Source organism: Chinchilla lanigera, unplaced genomic scaffold (assembly GCF_000276665.1).
Source record: "Chinchilla lanigera isolate Chin_1 unplaced genomic scaffold, ChiLan1.0 scaffold00031, whole genome shotgun sequence".
NCBI classification, from domain to species: Eukaryota; Metazoa; Chordata; class Mammalia; order Rodentia; family Chinchillidae; genus Chinchilla; species Chinchilla lanigera.
Genome location: NW_004955432.1, coordinates 12,732,977 through 12,755,010, shown reverse-complemented (window position 1 = coordinate 12,755,010; position 22,034 = coordinate 12,732,977). Strand labels below are relative to the sequence as shown.

Sequence of the window (22,034 nt, the reverse complement as noted above, 5' to 3'; positions counted from 1 at the left end):
TGTGTAAGAACTCATCACTCTCCCGCATTGTTGTTTTGGGTTGCTTCTTTCTGTAGACGTGGCCTTCAGACCTGGCCTTTTCCTCCCTGCCACAGTGTTACTCTAGCTCCTTTCCTTGGCCCCGCGTTCCTGCTCCATACTAAATCGTGCATCAGCTATTTTAAATGATTACGAAGTGAAGATTTATGAGGGTTGTTACCTTATAAAGAAGTGTTTTCATAATAAAAATATTTTGCCTTGTTAGGGGAAGATAGATTTTGAAACCTCAGACTGAAGTTCCATGCATAATGGACATTCTGTCTCTTTCCCTGGTCCCCTGTGAAGAAATATGGCTTCTTAAAAATTTTGATTAACAGAATCCTGACCAGTCTTAACCCCCATTCAAGCGTATGACATCTCGTATTTTTACCATAATATGCTTCTCGGTTAAAGATCCCACCAAAGTAAAGTCTGTACTTAAATGATTATTTATTGCTGGTTGTAAGGTGTTGGACAATTCTTTATATTAATATTAGATAACCACTTTCACAGCGTGATTACATTGATACACACCTTCGCCTGTGTAAGCATATGCATGTGTATAATTTACTTTTGTATGTGTAAGCCTTTAAGATTTGCTCATTAGATGAAATAAACCAACTTATAAAACATTTCCATTTGAAATTCGAACTCTGTAAATTACTACTGATCTTGTTAAAATCCTACACATGTATTTATTTAGTTTTCTGGGGGTTGTATGTGGAAAGTACAAGTTCTGGTCATGATTAGTTTCAGTTACTTTTAGAAAATATTTATAGCTTTCTTTTATTTTAATATGAAAGAAAAATACTTAACAGTCATGTCTTCTTATACATACATTCTTGATTACTTCCCAGCTAGCATTAGATATAATATGTATTTCCGAATCTTCTTCACCTATAAATCTTCTTTTTTCTTCTCTCTCCTATTCCCAATTTACCAAGGCTGCTGGAGGTACCACATCGCATCAAGTTAGTTTCTCCTATTTTAATGGATTTAATTCGCTTCTTAACAACATGGAACTCATTAGAAAGATCTACAGCACTTTGGCTGGCACCAGGAAAGATGTGGAAGTCACCAAGGGTGAGTGAGAGTATATCTGAATTCTTGCCGGCAAGCGTGGTGGGGAGAGAGAGAAGGAGACGCCCAGGAGTATATATATGTTATAGATCTTTCTGTTCCATTCACACTCGTACATACTAACCAGATGGTATGTGTGGCCTCCACCCTTTGATCAGACAAACAAAACAGTCCTCACCAAGTTTTAAATAAACTGAAGACAGCATTTGAACTAGAAAAATATGTAAAGTTTCTTAAATATTTTCAGACCTTGCTAGAACTTGAGCTCAATTGACAGCCTCTAACGTGCCCTTCCAAATTACATGAGGAATTCCACAAACTTGTATTGAAGACCGTGTAAGTTATCTAGGAACTTGAGCAAGATGCTGTATTATGTTTAATGGGCTTTTTGTCCTTAAAACAGAGAATGCACTTAGGAATTCCACCTAAGAATTTACATGCTTGGGATCTGTGCGTGTAAAGCTTCGTATGTGCTTGCTTGCTGATTGTTCTTGCACTGACATCTGAAAACACCCTGTGTCGTTTGCTCAGACGACACTGAGCTCGAGGCGGAATGCTGGAAGCAGTCTGCATGCTCTTCCCAAGGGAATGACAGAACTGCAGAAATTCTCCCCCTGTTCGGGTTTACTTGGATTCTGTGACTGATAATAATGAAGTTTTGTGATGTTCACTTATTCTAGTGCCTTTGAGTTTACCCTGAATTTAATGCCATTCCTTCTTCAATCTTCTCCTTTTAACTTTTTTCCATACAGAGGAGTTTGTTCTGGCAGCTCAGAAATTTGGTCAGGTTACACCCATGGAAGTAGACATCTTGTTTCAGTTAGCAGATTTATATGAGCCAAGAGGGTAAGTTGGCTTTTTTTTTAATTAGCTTAATAAAAGGAGGCTAGGAGGTAGGGGTGGGAGGAGGACAGCGATCAGGAGAAAAAGAAGCCAACTGAAAGGCAACACCCAAATATGGTAAATGACAAAATGGACACTTCACAATTCCATAATTTAAACTTAATAAATTCTCTTTCGTTGCTGCTTGCCCTTGTTTTCCCCACAGACGAATGACTTTAGCAGATATTGAGCGAATCGCCCCTCTGGAAGAGGGAACTCTGCCCTTCAACTTGGCTGAGGCCCAGAGGCAGGTGAGTGGAGGGAACAGATTGCTACTCTTCCGTTAGTGAGACGCCCGAGCCCCTTTTCACCAGCTCTTGCCTTTCTAGTACTGGTATCTGACTTACAGTTTTCCATCCTGCAACCCAAATCCAGATCATTTTAGAAGGCTGAGAAGAGACATTACTTAGAGACCTTCTGATGCGCGGATATTGCCATTTGTTTCTTTCTTTCAAGGATGGGTTGATTTTCTCATGCACTGGAAGCCGGATACTCCCAAAATGTGTAGATCAGTTCTTCCCTAAACCTCAAGTTGAAGGATGTGGGGGGCAGCCCCGGGTTGGTGTCCCTGTCCCTGTCCGCCCCTGTGCATTGCTAAATGAAAGCCATCTCTTTCTGCAGAGTGGCTCTCTGTCAGCGCGCTGTCTGACTGCCGTGCCTTCTGTTTTTCTGACTATCAAAACGAGATAATTTTGTTTAGTCTGGAGTCGTAGTTTGAAGGCTTTTAGACCTATTTTCTCTATGAAAAGATTCATAAGTTATGTGGAAACAATTTTAGGAATGTTAAATTTTATTTTATGGTTAACAGAAACCAATCTCTTGAAGTTAAGGGAGTCCAAAACTTAAGACACGGTACCTCCTCGTTTAACTCTTGCTCGACTCTGTTGGTCAGGCTTAGAGAAGAAAAGCCTTCAGAACGTGTGTTGTGTTTGCACAGCATTTGTAAAATAAATCCCCTCACAGACAGAGTGTCGTTTTTAGAAAAATACCTCCTTTAAGGCAAAGCCATCTCTGAATCCTCTGAGACCTCGCTGTTCTTGGCTTGGGGCTCTGGGTCTGTACAGAGACGCCAGTTTGACCACAATGGGTTGATGCGGGCTACATTTTTAGGACTGTCAGGCCTGGAGCCAGGACCCCCTCCTTTTAGCTCCTTCCCACCCAAAGGCAGCAGCGAATTTTGTGTGCAGCATGTAAGTCAGGGTAGTGGGTGTGTGCTCAGTAAAGCCTAACGAGGCACCTCTGCAACCCAGCTGGCTGTGGTTAAAAGAGGAAGCTGATTTCCCTCAGTGCAGGAGAAAGAGCTGTATAATCACGTCCAGAGGTGGAAGCAACGTTCCTTTCCCTCCCTTTGATTCTAAACAATGCTTATGAGATGATTATCTCTTTGTCTGTATGACACCGACTATGGTAGAAATTTGGGGATTAAGCAAGCAGATTTTGGGTTAGGGCTCTCGTTCTCCAGCTGGCAGTCGTCTCCCACCATTTGCCCTTACTCCCTTTGCCGCTTTGGAGAGTTTGTAATGGACGCTTGTCCATACTGGCCACAAAAGGGTTAGGCTAGTTTGATGAGATTTACAGCAGGAAATGATTGGCTGCTGCTTAGAGGTTTAGAGCAATTCACAGGCCTTCCTGGAATACAGTGTGCTTTTTACTGCATGAGCCCCACTGGGCCTAACAGATTCAAGCGAGGGAGGTCATCCACCTGCGGGGGAGTGTGCTTGTCCCAACCCCAGGCAGCCCTCGGAGCGTTTGTCCTCCACAGAGGAGTGAAGCGGGAGGAGTCTGTCTCGAGTCATTTGAAGAACACACTGTGTTTCTCGCATCTGAAAAGTTAAATGAAAGTCTGGGATTGCATTTGTCTCCAGATGAGGAATTGGTGGCGATGGTACATTCCTCTCCGTCATTACTTTCAGGGTATTTTTCACTCATTATTTCAATGCCAGAATATTTCTAAGTATTGCATATTTTTATCGACATTAATAAAGTAGTGCTTCTCTTTTGGATATGTCTGTCACAATGAAGATGCTGCTGATCCCCATCTCTGCACAGACAGAATGGGAAACAGCCCCTGGAATTTACAGAGGAAATGTTTCACATTCATAGAAATACATATCCCTATGTAAAGCTATTTTCAGCCAGATGACTTTGAAGGAGATTCTAAATCATCCCATTGTATTAGAATTGTGTTACAGTGACAGCAGCTAAAATTCAGTGGGTTGATAGCTAGGGCTGGTGATTATTTTCATTGTTCACTGATTTTAATTATCAAGACTTTGGAAAAACAAATTTTGTTGAATGTATTTATTCATTCAACAGGTATTTATTAAGCATTGACTGTGTGTCACCCTTATTTGACAACTCTGTGTGACATAAAATTATTATTTTATTTATGCAAGCAGAGAAGTGCAATACTCTAAAATCTTCTGGTCTCAGAAACACTAAAGATAATAGAGGTCAAAAGAACAGCAATAACTTCCTGAAGTAGGAATTTTGGAAAGATGGGCAAAGCGGAGGAAAACGTAGCAATCATTTGTAATATTTTTTTTTTTAATCATTTGTAATATTTATAGTCACCACAAACATTTTGAATATCGTGGGTAGTGAAGGGGATAAAACGTTAGTGTTAATTGTATATGCATATATATACAAATAATTTTAATTAAAATGACTATGTTACACAGTCTTAAAGAAATTTTTAAAGCCTAAAAAATTATAAGTTAAAAGGTAAAGAGAATTATACTGCCTACCATGCTTTATTTAGCTGGTTTTCATGTATGGTAGCTTATGAACATTTTCACGAACATAAGCTGTCCTTTAACAATACCGTTTTAAGCTGGCTGTGGTAGTACATGCCTGTTGTTCCAGCATTGGGCGGTGGAGGGGTGGAGACAGGAGGATCACTGCAAGTTCGAGGCCAGCCTGGGCTACTTCAGTGAATTCAAGGCCAGCCTGAACTCCCAAAGTGAGACCTTGTCTCAAAAAGACAAAACAAAACCAATTTTAATGACACATTTTCATTTAAAATTACAGCATTATATTTTAAATAATCCCTTCTTATGGTCACTAGGAAATTTTGCTTTTAAACGAGTACTGCATTTTTATCATTTGTCAAGCTTGATCCTTGTTGATATGTGGGATTATTTTCTAGCCTCACTATAAGAATTGCAGGCTCAGGTTATGTACATTTCATGTGTTCAGGTGTGTATTACAAAATTTTCCTCAGCTTACACTGGATTTAATGACAAGTTTGAGAAAGCTCGATTTTATTCAACCTTTGCCAGTCTAGGTATTGCCGTTTAAAACAAAAACAAAAAATATATAAATCAAAAACGAGGCAAGAATGGTAGTTACTTCATGAGTGTTCTAAAATCTGTATTCCTTTGATTACTAGTGGGAGTTGAACATTTGAAAGTAGGTTGATAACATTTTTGGTAGGAAATGGCACTCATTGTGTTCAAATCTGACTTATTAATAGAAATACAAACTTTGTATTAATGCAAGTTTAAGGAATTTAACCCTGCCTTTCTCTTTCAGATTTTACTTGTATCACAGATTGAGAATCCAGTGAGTGATTTTTTAAATAATACGTGCTCATTTCTTTCTCCCCTTGTTGTGTTCCCTGCCTGCCTACTCTTCACATCCTGTGTATGCAAAGCAGAAGGCCCTGGGTGATTCAGCTCGGCCGGTTCTCCTACAAGTCGCGGAATCAGCCTATAGGTTTGGTCTGGGTTCTATTGCTGGAGGTTAGTCGTCGATGAGAGTAAAGTTGACATATTTATTGTTCCTTCTGTCTTTTCTCTGATTTTCTACCTTGCAGTATTACAAGACAGAGCTTTCTCCGATTATTTTACGAGCCAGTTACCAGTCTGTACCTATAAGGTCAGACCAGAGGAAAGAGGACTTCTTTCCCTACCTACACACAATCAGGGTCTTACAAATGACAATTTTCTCGTACTTCTCTTCAGCCAGGCTTCCAAAAGCCAAGTTAATAATGAGTTTAGGCTGTAGTGATAGGCTTTTAATTTAAACTCTGGCATCCTTTTATTAGGAGATGCTTAAGTGAAATTCCATCATGGCTTATTAAGGGTAGAATGCTTTTTAAATCTGTACACGTGAACTTTGCCTTTTTCTCACCCTTTGATTTTATCCTCCTCTTTTCCTCCGTTTGGCCTTGATTCCCTCTGAAGTGTTGGTGTTTAATTTTAGCTGTTGGAGCCACTGCTGTGTATCCTATAGACCTTGTAAAAACTCGAATGCAGAACCAGCGATCAACTGGCTCTTTTGTGGGAGAGCTCATGTATAAAAACAGCTTTGACTGTTTTAAGAAAGTGCTGCGCTATGAAGGCTTCTTCGGACTGTACAGAGGTTAGTGCCTTGTGCTAAATGTATATAAAATGAAATAATAACCAAAGGTTTGCTTTCCTGTCTTAGTGCCTGAGATGAATTAGACTGTGTTAAAATGGAAATGCAGCAGATTCTCAATTATCCATGCTAATGGGGGTAGGCTGGGGGCCGTGTAGGGCATGGCTAATCAAGACAGCCCGTGATCTGAAAGCCATTTCTATTGTACTTTCGTGTGTTTTATTTCTTAACATAATAAATTATTTTTGTAAACATCATGAATGTTTAAAATGTTCATTGTTTGTGTTCTTAAAGATCCCACTCACCAACTAGTAAAGAAAGGTATCCTGGGGACAGGACAGAGTCGGCTCAGGACTCACAATTCCTCTGGAATGTACAACGATCTTCCTTATCCACCGTTTCACTTTTCCGTTTCAGCTACTCAGGTCAACCATGATCCGAAAATTCCCAAAATAAGCAGTTGGTAGCTTGTGAATTGTGCATTAGTCTGAGTAGTCTGGTGATACAGTAAGCCCCGGACTTACGAGTCCTGTTCTGGGAGGGCGTTCATAAGTCGGATTCGTTCCTAGTCAGACATTTGGGTCTTGTCCCATAGCACACCCATGAAAGTTCACAACTCGATTGTTCGAAAGTCAGAGACTTACTGTATCTCCCACTTTTCTGCTCTAAAAGAAAGCAAATGACCCTCCTGACGTCCTCAGGGTGGTGGCAGCGTGATGCTGCACTAGAGGGCCCGTGTCGTTCACCCACTGCCTCTCACCCTGTGCGCTGTGTCGTCTCAGCAGGAGAAGGGTGAAGAGTACAGGATGGTGTGAGAGGCCACAGACATGTCACTTCAATGACAGTATGTCATTATAATTGTATTGTCGTTAATCCCTTGCTGTGCTAGAGAGAGAGGTACCCACATGGGTGCTGGGGGACTCTGTACCGCAGAAGTCCGTCATGTCGGTAACCAAGAGTTGGATGGAAGCCTCTTTTTCTACCTTTATCTGAGTGAAAGTTGCCTCTTTCCTGCTCTGACGGTGTACAGTACAGCAGAGCTGACTCGGCAGCACTCCACCCAGGTCTTCCCGCCTCATCCTGCGCCTTCAGTCCTCTGAGGGAATTAGGGAGTGGCAGTGGGAGCAGGGACTGTGGGCTGGCTCGCGGAAAGAAGCCCGCAGACCCTGCTGCTTTCTGTCGGCACTGGCTGGAGGAGACCTACTTCCCAGTGTCCCTTTGCGTGCTCGCTCTGTACACAGAGCAAAGAGGTCGTTTGCGGCAGGTAAGGGGCTGACACCAAACTGCTCTGCTGTTTGGCCAACTGCAGGTCTTTTCTCCACTCCCTACTGGAGCTTGGCTTGGAGAAGGAAACTGCGCTTAGTACTTTGTCCGCTCAGGTGGATGGTGACACTAGTTAGTCGCCATGGAAATCCCAGCCTCTGGGCCTCTTCTGCCATCTGCTGACTCTGCTCTCCAAAGGAAGCACCGAGTTAAACAAAAACCTCAGGAGCTGGGAGGTTTTCAACGGCAGAGAAGTTCCATTTTGTAGGGCCTGTTATATAGGTAGATAACCCTCATCAAAGGCCTTTTGATCTTTTCTGTGCCCTCCTTCGCTGGCCCCCTGCCTCTTCTCACAATTTGGAAGGTCTGTGACCCCAGGTGATTGATGATGACCCTGTAGGGTCACCACCTTCCATGTGAAGTACCCATCCCCCGCTTCCCATGAGCGGCCTCCCTAATGAAATGGCTCCCAAGTGGTACAAGGTTAATGTCACCATTCCCTCTCTGCCGTGAGTCAGGCAAAAGTGACCACCTTACCTGTTCATGTGGGTGGCTTTTTGAAAGGAGAACTTTGAACCTCTAGTCTAGACAGATGTTTGAGCCTTGGTGTAGCTTCGCCAACTATTTTTATGGGCTTTTCTTTTATGGGTGTTGGAATAGATGTCAAAAGTGCCTTTAGAATTCTGAGAATTCCACCTAAACGCCTGCTAAATGCCTTCAATTTGCTTGTGTTAACATGGGTTTCTTTCTAAGTTTCAATCCCTTCTTGCTGGCCGACCACACCTGGCAGGCCCTGATTCTGGTTATGCCGAGATTCCCCTTCCGTGATTTGTCCCTTTGAACCCATAGACAGCCTCGGTCAGAGTGCGCTTGAGTCCTGAGCGCCGAGCTGATGTGGGTCTGTAAAGAGGGGTATATCTCTCGCTGGCTCAGGTGCTGCGTCTGTAAGATGGGCACTGCGGGGCTGGGGATTTAGCTCAGCGGCAAAGCGCCTGCCTGGCAAGTGCAAGGTCGTGAGTTCGGTTCCCGGTACCGGAAAAAAACCAAAAAAAAAAAAAAAAGGCACTGCTCCGTACAGCTTCTCAGGAAGGGGAAGTGCACTGGCGCATTAGAGACGGAGACTCACTCTCAGCACCAGTTCATAAACAGTTGTTTTCTCAGCCTGCTCTGGGTGCCTGGACCCTCAGGGCAGGAGATGGAGCTTTCTGCCAGGATGACAGGTAGGCTGTGAGTACAAGAAGATTAGCTCTGGGAGTCATCTGTGCTCAGTTCTTCCCCAGTTTGTTCTTTTTGCAGAAGATGTGAACAAAGATTTACGTAAAACTCTTGCTTAGTTTCAATCTGTAATTTCAATCTTCAGAACAAAGAGATGACGGCAGCTCAAGTTTACAAAGAATAGTGTGTTACAATCTTGCCGGGAAAATGACTCCTTCCCCTTCTCGATTGGTCTGGGACCAGCTCCCTTTAGAGCAGTGCTGATAATCATTAATTATGTGCTGCAGTGTGTTTGTAAGTGCTGACCACTGGGCACTTACAGATGAAGATACAGGTAACTGTGGAAATGATCGTCTAAACTGTTGTTTAAAATAAAATAATAATAGGAATATTTCAGAGACTCAGTGTTATAACTTGTTTACAAAGATGTGAAGTAACTGCTTGTGATTCTTTGCACATGTCTCATTAAATGTAATTTTATTTTTTTGGTCTCTTTTGAAACGGTTTCACTATGCAGTTCAGGCTGGCCTTGAATTCACTTTGTAGCCCAGGCTGGCCTCGAACTGCCGGTGGTTCTCCTGCCTCAGCTTCCCTGGTGCTGGGCATGCGCCACCATGCCCAGCCTAAATGTCATTTTATTGTTTTAAAATTGTATCTTTCTAGGGGAAAACAGCTAAATTTAAATTCTGAAAACATACACTTGCTACAGTATCACTTTCACCTGGCAATACTTGAGAAGCTGTTACAGTAGATTTCTAATTTGTAAACATGTTTCAAACTATTGAGCATTTTTTCATATTTTAGAATTTTGAATAACATGTAGTGTTTCTCCATCAAGACTTCTATAATTGCTCCTAGTTCCTGAATAGGATAGTCAGGGCATGTTGCAGAGGTGAGGTCTCTCCCCTATTTAAGATTACCTTTGTGTATACAGTACTTTTTAAAAAGTTATTAAATGACTTTGAAAGAAGGTGCTTTGCAACATGTGTTCTTATAATGAGGCACTAACCTATCACAGTTTGTGTCTAACACAAACTGTCTCTCTCTTACAACCAGAATTTAGGAAGCTGTTTTTGTGTTTAGTGGTAGTTCCCTACGGAACTGGAATAAAGGTTGTTTTTAAAGAATTGATTCCGCACTTCGGGACATTGTTTTGGTTTTTACTTTCTCTGGCAGCTGCCATTGTCTGCATACACTCCTGGAAGTGGCCAGTGGTAAGAGGGGCGCGCGTTTCCACCCCAGCCCACTGGCCCACATTGACTGGTTGCATAGGTGTGAGGACCGCCAGCAGTGTCTCCAGCGGTGCCTGGGAGTCAGCAGAGACTGATGCCGGGAGCTGGTCAGTTGTTATCTCCAGGTCTCGGTCTCTGTGGAAGTCCCTATTTCTCAGTCTCCAGGAGATTCTTTTTTTTTTTTTATACAGTCTCCTTAAAAGTCTTAGGGCACTGGCTCTACAAACTTTCTCTCTAATACAGACTGCCTTCTTTACAAGAAAATGATTTTCCTGGGTTGGTTGGGCGGGGTGATTTTTGACTATTTGGCCCCCAGGTGAAGTCTGTTCGTACTATTTCAGGAAATAATACAGTACCTGAGATGGTCCAGCACTACCTGAAATCACTTATAAAAGTCTTCCTCTGTCTTATCCTGTCACCAGGCCAGTTTAATTCACACAGCTGTTCAAAACCCATAATGAATTTACCTGACAGCTCGTTTGGTTTGAGTGAACTGTGAGAGCAGAGGAGTCATTCGCGGCCTACCATCCACTGGGCATGTTTAAGAGGAACAGCTGATTGGGTAAATCGCCTCATGTTCCAGGAATAGCTAGTTTCTGCCTTTAAACTCTGTGACATCCTCTTCTCTCAGATGCCTCAGGTGATGACATGAGCAGCCTTAGGAATTAGAAAATGTTTGGGAAGATTTTTGGGGAAAGCATGCATTCAAAAGAAATCAGCGTCCATCAGAAATATTTCTTACAGGAAGGTTTTTGTTTCTGTTGGTGTGAGAATCCATAAAAAAAATTCCGAGGAGACATTAGATAATTTCATGAATTAAATTTAATTTAGAGCAATGCTTAATTTTCAGAGTAATTGACATCATCACCACCACATCATCAGTCCGCATTGATTGAGGTTGCCGAGTTGTGAATGCGTCTGTTTTGTGCTATCTTGTCTAGTGCGAAGCCCTCCCGCTCCATCCTGGAACGTTCTCAAGGTGACATCTAGAGGATGCTGTGGTGATATCTCAGGAAGCCATTGATCTGTGTATATTTCACAGGGAAGTTTTATCAGGCAGTGAGGTTAAGCCGAGTCTCTTCTGATGGTTATTGGGGCTACAGAACAGAGCAAAATCTGTGGACTTGCAGCAAGACTCTTTGTTTTGTAATTCCGGTGGCTAAAAATAGATTTACAAGTCTTAGCACCAAAATAAAATGAAGTTTCTGCTTTGCATTCCTTACACACGTGTGCATTTTAGAACAAATCACAGTTAATCTGTGAACCGCCATGAGCCGTGGGCCCACCCTTGTTTCCCAAGACTTTTACTAGGTGCACAATGGCTTGTTTTGTGCCTTATTTTCTTGGCTGATTTCCACACGCTTGTAGTTAGGGTGTTAACTATGAAAAAGTCAAAAGGCAGATATTTGATTGTAGGAAGACAAGGAGAATAAGCCAAGGACTTGGACAGTTCATATTTTGCTATTAAATCTCTAGGCAGCTCCAGGAAAGCAGCTGTAGCAAGCTCAGGGCATTATGATCTGAGTAGCTTGGGGACAGAAACTCGAACTCAGGTGAGTAAGAGTTTATTAGAGGATTAGGAGGACCAGAAGAGAACAGTGATGAGCTTAGAAAATTGGGAAAGGTGATAAAAACACGCAGCTATACATAGACTGGAGAAGGAAAAATCGATGAATGCGTTCATTTCACTCCTCAGGCATGGTAATTCATAAGCAGCTACTGGAAGTTGCTGAGACTGAAACAAGGGAAATTATGAAACCTCAGAGTTTAGAGAGAAGAGAAGCTGGATTCTGAGAGTTGTCATGTACCAATGAGAACCGGAAGGAGACTCTATGGTCCCTCTTCCCACTGCCCTCAGAAACCCAGGGGTCGAGAGGAACAGGCTTTTCTATACCTTGATCAGCATCATTCAGTTTATATCTTCGCACTCAGTCTCCCAGAGGCATCCTGAGCTGTAGGTTAGTTAAACAGATGGTGCCTAAAGTTTTGAGTGAAGCGCTTAACTCGGGTAAACAGGCGACCTTTCAGGGCCACCCTGTGCCCCTGTGTTCCCCCACTCCGCCGCCACTCTGGGTACCAGCCTGGAGAGCCTGTGCAGAGCCCCTGCCGAGGAGGGCTTTGAAACCCGATAGCGTAGTTGAGAAGGTGGAAGCGCCTGGGGCCTGGGGGCAGCATGAGTCAGGAGCAGACAGACAGGTGGGAGGAGGAGGGAGAAAAGAAAGCTTGGCCAAGTGAAGAGAGAAGGGCCTGGAAAGAGGAGCAAGAATGAAAGCTATAAGCAGGGTGCTCGGAGTGCTGATGACTCGAGAATGCAGGTTAATCTGATGCTGAAAGCTGGGGAGGCTCTCGGGGAAGACAGGCAAGTGTAGCGGCCTCAACCGCAGGGTCAGAAGGGTAAGAGAGCGTGGCAGCGGTTGCTGCTGGGTGAAGCGAGGTAACACAGTGTGCTGGCTGTGGCTTTACCTCTGGGAAAACGGCTGTCTTGTGGATTAATCTCCCTTCCCAAATTCTGCTACTGTCTCTTCCCTGAATGCCTTTGGCCTGGCCCTCTACTATTGTCAATACTGGGCTGGCTGCTCTCGAACTGGTTTTTGTCTGTTTATGAGTTTGCCCTTATTAGAGGCCCTCAATTTCTGTAGCCCTGCTTGTCTTGTGTAGCATTTGCTTTTGAAACAACAGCTGTGCACAGCTGGAGTCACCTGCAGACGATCAGCCTGGTTTCTGGCAGCGCTTCCTTAAAGACACTGGGAGGAAGGACCTGGCACCTGAACGGGGAGGCGTGACGTCAACACCCATGCCGTGGCCACCTTTCTCTTGCTGTGTGAAAGTCCCAGTCCGTGCAGGGTGCCAGCCACAGGAGGTGGAGCTCCAGAAAATTTTCAGAACAGTCTAGTGTGGAAGAAATACCTTTGTGAGGCAGGCAAGGAAGTTGGAGTAGAAAGTGTACTCGCAGGAAAAGGTTAGCATTAGAGGGTGGAAAAGCCTGGTGTGAGAAGAGGGCTGGACCCGACGAGCTAGAGACCTGAACCAAGCAGCTCAGCTCCCCGATTCCATGGAGGACAAGGGAGAATAAATGACAGTGATGTCGGCAATAATGCTGGTGAAGAGAAGCATTAACCAAACCCATTTCTGTAGTACGTACTGTGTCCCAAGCCCTGCTCTGAGGGATTTCCCTCTATGACCTCATTTCATCTCTACATTTACCGTGAGATGATACCATGATTATTCCCAGGCTGCAGGTATAGAAACTAAGGCACAAAGAGTTTGGGTAACTTGCTAATAATTACACAGGTAATAAATAGCAGAGTGAGATTTCAAACCTAGCACCCCGGCTCTAAAACCCGTGGTCTTAATCATTTAGCTTTCCCACACTCAGTAGAAAGTACAGTGTAGCAAGTTAGTTAGCAGCTGAGTTGAGTAATGAATTAAATTCTTAACTAAAAGATTTATTTTAGCTTAGAAACACACTTCCTTATCTTTGCCTACATAGGCAGGGCCCGTAGACACTGATGCTAGATGTGTCATCACTCCCTGGGGACAGCTCTTCTAAGGCTAGGCCAAGGGGACAACACCTTTCTCCTTACCCAGTGCTGCACTGTGAACGTTTGGTTCACCTCTTATAAACAAGAAATCAAGGATACACGTTGAAAAGGTAGGGAGAAGCAAATAGTGCCTGTCTTGGCTACCTGAAATCAGGTCATGAAGAGTATCTGGCTTTGTATGCCTTTACTCATGAGATGATCAAAATAAACCAGCGGATAGTAATCAGTGTTCTTGTTTTAACTGTGAGGAGCCTGAATTGGAAGAATTAACTTTGCCAGAATCACTCAGCAGGAAGGAAAGCAAACCTAAGGTTTCAGCGCAGGTCTGTCTGCCTCCTGAGCACACGCACAACTGTTCATTTTGCTGCCAGGCTGTTGGCAAGAAATAGGTGTAATGAATTTCTTTCACGGTGCTTTACAGCTCTCAAATCTAAAATTATATTTCTAAAAGGTTCTTAGGTAAAGAGTAGCGTAGTGGCTCTCTAATCTAGCACATTGCTTGCAGGACCTCTTTTGGGGATGCTGTATGAAACCGAAGTTGGGGGCTTCCAACGTGAGCTCCGTTCCTACGTTTCCAGCTAGCTCTTCCTGGGTTGCACGAGGGATTGAACTCAGAAGGGATAGTGTGATTTATGTCTCCAACCTGTGAAATTTGAAGACAAAATACTGTATTAATGCTGTCCCCTGTAAATCTTTTCTCGCATTAGCAACCTTCTGGGAGAATAAAGTTTTCCACAGAAGCATTGCCATATGTGCTGATGGAGCTGAACTCAAAAACGAAGATTAGAAAGCTAACCACACTAATAAATTTCGCTCAAGGCAGTTGGAAAATGGACTGCTGTTTTGACAAGTTAGAAACAACACACACGTCCAGTCTCTGTTTTGAATGGTTAAAATGAATTTGCAGGACCCAACAGAAGCATCGTACATTACAAACCGGATTTTTCTGTTGAGTTACCCAGATGTCAAACGTACATGCCCTGGAAAGCAAAAAGTGACTGAAGAAGTATTTGAACTAGAAATGGGGCACTAGGCCTTACTAAGCCATGTTATTTGTCCACCTCTGAGGTCAGGGTATAAGCAAGGCATAAGGGAATTCCCCCATCTACAAGTTTTTTTTAATTGTCCCACGGGTCACGCCACCTCCTGAAGAGCATTTCCCCAAACTGATGGTGCAGGGCCACATCCATAGTGGGCCTCAGCTTGTAACCCGTAGCCAGCTATTTCTCTGTGTAGCCAAGGTGATTGCCACAAGGCTACTTAGCCATGGCCTCTGAGTGCCAACGTCTGCCTTAGGAACGGATTGTATACTTTGGTTTTATTCTTACTGAATTGAAGTTCTTCATTTAATAGAATGAAACTTGTGACCTCTGATTATATTACTTGCATCTTGTAATTGCTCTTCTTGCCCTGGGTCTCTGACCCGCCAGTGTTACTGAACGGCCTCTGTAACACTTCACTTTTTACTGAAAAGCCATCCCATGTGTGGACCAAATTTGATCTTTGTTCCTTAGTGTGGCTTAAGTTTGAAAGAAGTGCTGTACCTTGCCAGGTGAGAGCACAGAGGCTGGGACGAGACTGCTGCATCCCACTGCCCATCTAATAACTGGGGGACCTTAGGCAGCTTCCTGAAACACACTGACGTAGCTCCTAGTGTTCAGTAAGTGTCCCCAGTGATACCATTACTCTGTACTAGAAGAGCTGTGATCCTGCAGTGGTCTTCCCCTGACTGAATGTACCAGCATCTTGAGATTTTGGTGCCTGAACACCTTATCCCCTCTTCCAGGAGCACACTGCCCTTCACTCTGGTCCTGTCTCTTCTCTGCAGGGAACCTCTGCTTGTTGATAATGCCCTAGGGTAAATAACTCCCCGTCCTGAATCTTTTCTCCTACCAGCAGGCAGGATAACCGGTTCCTTCCACTCTGTACTCCTGGTACTTGGAGGCTCCTGGGCTCTGGGACTCACCGCGCTGTTTCCAGATGTTCTGCCTCCTTTCTGGTACATGGAGATGATTAGGGTTCACTTTTCCTCTAAACTGAGAATTTTTGAGGACAAGCCACCCATTTCATTGTGTTCATTCTAATACCAGCTCCACAGAGAGGGCAGTTGATCAGGGTTTGTTCTGTGAATAAATACTTGCTGCTCTCATTTATGTCTTAAAGGTAGGACATCTTTGCTTTCTTTTCTGCTGTTCACAGTGCATCGCTGAATTTATAGTGGAAAAGACACATTTCAGCAGGTCACAAGGCTAGCTGAAATGAATGTATCTAACACTAAAGTCGCGTGGCTCTTCAGCATGGCTCATGCTTTTTTATTAGTCATTTAAAAAGACTCTCACAGGGTGGTGACAGAGACAGGAGATCATCATTTAAATCATAGTGCTTTCAGCCCAGGCATGGTTTTGGTCAGTTATTTAGTGATAAAAGAAATACATCTAACAAGTAAACAGTGAAAGATTTTTGCCTCTTGATCTGAATACAGAACACAAAATAGATTTCAGATACTAGGTTTAATTCAAACAGCTTTTGCCTGCTTTTTAACTAGTAGAAATTACTGTATTTTCCCTGGGTACTACCTAAACCTTTCATCTCATAGGTAACTTCTTACAAGATTGATGAGTGCATTTGAAGAGGCAAGAATGCTTGCTTTCAATGAAAGCACTTGCTTTGCCCGGATGGTTCCCTTTCCTGCTTTCTCTCACGTGCTGCCCTGGCTCATTTAGATTATAAAGAGCACAGCCTCATTCAGGCTGGCAGGCACACAAGGGCGGCTTTTGGTGTGAATTCATGCAAGAGAGAGAAAAGGCAGAAGTCTCACAGGGAACCAGGGACACAAGTTACCCTGCAGCCTGGCCTCAGGGGGTCCAGAAAGCGCTCAGAGCCAGCTTGTCCCCTTTTCATCCTTTCGTGGGCTCTATGTTTTCTCTCTTTGGTGTCCCCATTCTTTTTGCTCCAGATTCTCTCCAGCAACCCTCCTCCTTCACTTACTCTACTTCCTTCGGACGGTAGCCCATACCCAGCTTGCCGCGTGTCATTTCCCCTGCTTCGCTCCTTACGTGTTTTCGATTTGTACCTCTGTGCTAACCAGCCCCAGGGCCTCAAGAGACTCTTAGTGCCTTCAAAGAGAGATCCCTGCTGGCTCGCTCCACTTTAGGTGCCAGGCCACGGGGTTCTCATTGCTAACTCATTGGTTGCGTATCCTTTAGGTGTCTTCACACAGGATGAAGCAGGCTGTGAAAATACAGCCCCCTGCAGAAGGGGCTGCACCCACAGGTGCTTGTGGGATCCAGGCAGGTTATGTGAACGAGCAGTTGCGGGCTGGGTAGGAAATGTATATTAACTACATGACAGGGTCGAGGAGTGACCAAGGGGTGTAAACGCCAAATAGGAGAGCGTAGGTTTGTGATCCCAGTCTCCCCATTAACCAGCTAGGTAACTTAGAACAAATTAATCTGTGTATGCCTTGGCTTCCTCTCTTCAGCATGGTTATGATTAAATGGTTTAAGAAAGGCCTTACAATGGTTCCTGGCACCTCATAAACATTATATAGCTGTTTTTTAAATTTTCATTAGCATCAGCGTCCTCATTATTATTTAGTTTTACATTGAAATGGACTGCTTCCTTTTTTTTTTTTTTTTTTTTTTCCTAAAATATGAAGCTGTCTTGGCCTATTTAGCTGTCCCCTTCTGTATAGCCAGAAGCAGAGGGAAACCTTCCTCTATTGTGAGGTTATTCACAGAGCAGTATCAGGGAGCACTGAGGCTTGGCTGTCAGCACTGGGGAAGGTGGGGACCCTGGTGGATTGGAAGCACAGGCCCTGTCCAAGTGATGGGTGGGTAAGGGTGGCCGCTCCGAAGAGGCTACAAGTGGACCCTCTGTACAAATGAACTTGAAAACTGTACTTGTTGACGGGGTGGCACCAGGAAGCACTCCCCAGGGTACCGCCACGACACGGGGTGTGATGTACCCTCCAGGTTAGCTCTGTGTGCATTTCTAAGGAGATGTTTGTCTTCGATTTTCATTCATTTTGTTTCTTAGAACAAGTGACAGGGACGCTTTTTAGCTCAGATGTGGAGCCCGCTCTTGTTTTACAGCCAGTATAGAAGGTGGCCCTTTCCTGTCGCAGGCCACACCTCCCTGTACTCCGATCTCACTGAGCTCCACTCAGCTGGACGTGGCCACAGGTCTTTACTTGTTGTCCCCAAACTGGTGTTCTTCTCATTCTTCATCTCTGTCCAGTTTGTGCTAAAAGCTGACCCCGTTGGGTCTACCCTGCTTTGTCCCTCAGGCTCCTGAGATGCACGCACGCACGCACGCACGCACGCACGCATGCGCACGAGTCTGTATATCCTGTCTCTTTGCCACACAGCAGCTAGAATAGTCCTTTAAAAATATCAACGAGCACATTGCTTTCTTGGTTAAAACCCTCTCCTTCCTTCTCATCTAACCGAGAATAAATCAGGCTCCAGATCCTGGCCTGTGATGTGGCTGAAGCATCTGGAGGCCACCCAGGCCGCTCTCCTGTTCCCGCCTGCAGGGCCAGGCCGATGTTCTCCCCTAGTTCCAAGCACACCAGGCTTGCTGCTTTACTCCTTTCCTTGCGCTATTTGTTCCCCTTCTCCAAATGTATCTTCCTCTGGCTGCCACCTCCCGTGGAAGGCTTCTCTTTCCATGTGAGACACGGGAGAGCATTATCTTAATTGTAGTCCTGCGCCGGTCACAGAGTCATAGTGGTCCCGTGAGTGAATGGCTGAGCTGTGGGCATTTGGGGAGATGAGAAAAATGTTACCAAAAATATATAACTTATGCCTGCTGACCTAGGAGGCAGGAAAGAGAACGGCGCAGACTTTCCCTGAAGTAAAGAGATTTCCTGCATCACTAGTACTGTTGATTTACCCAACGTGCAAACTACCCAGAATGTGCAAGGGAATTTACTGTTAGATGTGGCTGTTAGAAGTTAGTGCTTAAACATTCCATTTCAAGTATTCTCATTAAAGGTAATAGCAGAAAATTGCAGCGAAGATTGCCCCAGTTTTTAAAGTGGTGATCCCCTCTGCAGAGCTGTTGATTTGTTTAGTTAATGCTAATTTATTTAATATACTTCTGCTTCTTGTTGATTTTTAGGTCTGTTGCCACAGCTATTAGGAGTTGCCCCAGAGAAGGCCATAAAACTTACAGTAAGTCTTTTGAGTTGATGCTTCTTAATAAGGGAATTTGCGTATACTCACGAATCTAGCAGGTATTCTTCGAGTCAGCAGGTTTGTGGTTACTCAGAGGTGCTATTGGACGGTAAAGCACTAGCCACACACAGCTTTTCATTTTTCCCTGGTTAACACAGAATAGCTGACACTGTAATGGTAAACTTGAGAAGATCATTGGTGGCTGTTTTCACCATCATAGCAGCAGCAGTGAAATATTCTTCATTACCTACCGTGTCGGAGACCTGACGTGTGTCTTCTTATATCGTTTTAATCATAAGCAAAGTAGGATCCACTGTGAACAGAGAAGGAAAGTAAGTCTCACAGGGTTAAGTTGCCTGCCTGTGGTCACATAATCTATGAGCAGAACTAGAACTCAAATCAGATTTTCTGTATTCACAACATGGACTTTCAGTTACACCTGCTGTCTATAGATTGTACATTTAGGCTGTATTCTGTAAGCATTTGCCAGAGCGGGATAGTGAGGGCTCTGTGTTCTTCTTGAAGTCGATACTTCATCACTGGTTGCTTGGGCCTGGCTCATGTTGACAGGTGGTTTGTACTTTGTTCAGGTGTTTGTGGAGGGGATGGATATTGCATATCACCAAGACTATAAAGCCCCAGAAACTTGCTGGGCCATTAGCTTTATCCATGAAATTTTTCTTATACCATTTTATGATATGACCTTAACATAGCTGAGCTGCTCTGGCTTGTATCTGCCAAAAACTTACAACTGTTCCTTAAAATTACTTGTAGCTCATTTCATTTTGATAATATTATACTTAATTAATGAATGTAATTGATGTTCTTTGAGAATCCTTGAGGAATTTCTAGATACTGAATTTCCACTGAGCTGAAAAATCTGCACAAATTGATCTCAATGAGGAGTGCTGTTTTATTTTAAGTCTTGTTAGAAGACTTGAAAGTGATTTTTAATCTTATAAAATTGTTTTTAAATTATAGAATGAATGTTTTTGTTCTGTCTCTCCTATCACTATGTCTCCCTTTTCATGCTATTGGAACTGCAGGACATATTTGCATTTTTGGCTTATCAGCCACCTATCTTTTTATTTTCATCACAGCAACATCAGAGATACTTATAAACAGTATGTTTTACCTTTAAAACAACTACATGTATACTATTAAGAGTACCTCTCAAAACAGTTTTCAGATCTATCAGTTCATGTAGTAGAGAAATAACATGTTGGCAGATGCATATGTGTATGTTTAATGACTTTATTTATAATTATCATCAGCTTCTCTAAATATTTTTCTTTAAGGTGAATGATTTTGTGCGGGACAAATTTATGCGCAGAGATGGTTCGATTCCACTTGCAGCAGAAATTCTGGCTGGAGGCTGTGTAAGTACCTTCTGCAGATCTCCACATCAGAAAGACTTGTTTTCACCTGTGTATCACTACCACGGTCAGCAAGTGTGGACTAAGGCTTCTGTCTAACCACAGATCCTGTACAAGGGCAGAGTCTCCTAGGGGATCTCCACTTTCCTAGACAGGCAACCGTGCCTGCGGTGGAAGGGTAAATGTTTCCTATCTTACTGCCTGCTATGTTATGCCTGGTCAGTGCATCATGGCTTGCTGTTGGTTCTGCAGAAGAAGTCGTTTGTGGCTGAAGTGTTTGGCATTTGAAAAATTTTCATTAACTTTTCTAAAGTTAATTGGTACTCATAATACATTCTTTGCTCATGGCACCCTCTGCTGGGTCAGGCACTGTAATTTGTAGCTTCCAGTCAGCAGCCATTGCTCTCTGCTTCGCCTTTCCTTAAAAGTAGTTGCAACTGCAAGCTTCCAGTGCTTCTGGATGAAGGGTGCTGGGAAACAGCTGGCTGAGGGTGCGCTGCACTGTCAAAAGTGCGTAGACCGATTGCTTCTCAAAGTGGACGAACAGCCTGCGTCTTGTTCTGCATTTCAGCAAAACATTGTGTCTCACTTGATCTCGTTACCAGTTTGCTCATGCGAATGTAAATACTTTAAGTAAATTAAACTGTTCTACAAAGGCTGGTGCTGTTTAAAGACAAGGTTGGTTAAATAAACAGGCTTTGATCACTCAGGTAATACAACGCTGGTTTATTTTCTGTACAACCGTACGTATCTTTTGTAAGGAGAAAGATGAGGTCACATTTTGCTGTTTTATAATTGGCTTGTTTGGGGTCAGAAATCTTATTCATAAAATAACTTTCTACTGGGAAATGATGGACTTTAAATTTGACAAACACTTGAGAATATTAAATGTCTGTGTGGGAAGCGCTTATTGTCCTGTTCAGTGTTGAATGCCGCTTCCTTGAGCTGAGCAGAGGCTGAGAAGTCTTGGCCCATGGTAATTCTTAAGATGTATGGAATGTGGCTACTGCCCGACTCTCTGTTTGATCACTGACCTGTCAGAGATGGCCAGGCTCTGTAACTTTAGGAGCGCACAGGATGGGAAAAAGAAGGAGGCTTCAATGTCCTCCATAAAAAGGGTGCAGAGTAATAATCACAGAATAGCAGGTGCTGCAGGAACTGCTTTTCCCCATAAGCAGTCTCCACTTCGGATAGCTCTGTAGTTTTCCATGTGAGTAATCGGATTTTCTGATTTTGAAATAGATGTTTCCATGGGCTTCTGCATATCCAGCCCAGTCCTTCAGGCTGTTTCGGGAACCCAAGAGAACGGGGTGTTTCAGGTCAGATGGGGTTAGGTTTCATTTGTTTGCTCGTCCCTAGATTTTAAACCTGCTCTAAAGATTATAGCTCTCCTTAAGAATTTAAAAATGTAAAATTAATTTTTTGATTTTGACAATCATCATGGCGTGGTGCCTGAAGGCGTCTTTTCTTTTTAACAAAAGCCTTTTGCCTGCACATGCATCTCGCTGCCAAGGAGAGCGGCTGCGGCAGGCGTTGTGCCATCTGTAGGTGGTCTTGTTTTGGCGGGTGTGGTTGCCCGTTTCAAACGCACAGCACAGGTTGGCATCAGAAGTGGCGCCTAGTTATTGTAAAGAGGAGTAGCCTTTTTTCAAAGCTCATCTAAACACAGGCTTAAAGTTGGAGCCACTGGGCTTTACAGATACTTAAAATATCTGTGAAATGAGGTTGCCACCCTCCATCTCAAAGCTGGGGAGACAGTGGTCCTCAGGGTTTGGAGCCTCCTTCCCCCAACCCCATCATCACTTCAAGAAGCTCTAGAGTAAGCAGTTCTGTAGGAGCAAGCAACCTAGGAGTCTTAGGTCTCCCAGTAGGATGGATGATTCC

At 43.7% G+C, this 22,034-nt stretch overlaps 1 protein-coding gene across 1 annotated transcript in view; it reads left to right on the top strand.

Annotated features, from left to right (window-relative positions):
• Positions 1-22,034, top strand: part of Slc25a13 (solute carrier family 25 (aspartate/glutamate carrier), member 13) — a gene marked incomplete at its 3' end in the record, with an annotated part of 103,055 nt that overhangs the window by 33,297 nt on the left and 47,724 nt on the right. The window contains 7 exon segments of the mRNA XM_013515919.1: positions 963-1,101; positions 1,851-1,944; positions 2,147-2,231; positions 5,636-5,723; positions 6,187-6,345; positions 18,719-18,771; positions 20,073-20,153. Of these exon segments, the coding sequence (XP_013371373.1) occupies positions 963-1,101; positions 1,851-1,944; positions 2,147-2,231; positions 5,636-5,723; positions 6,187-6,345; positions 18,719-18,771; positions 20,073-20,153 (699 nt within the window).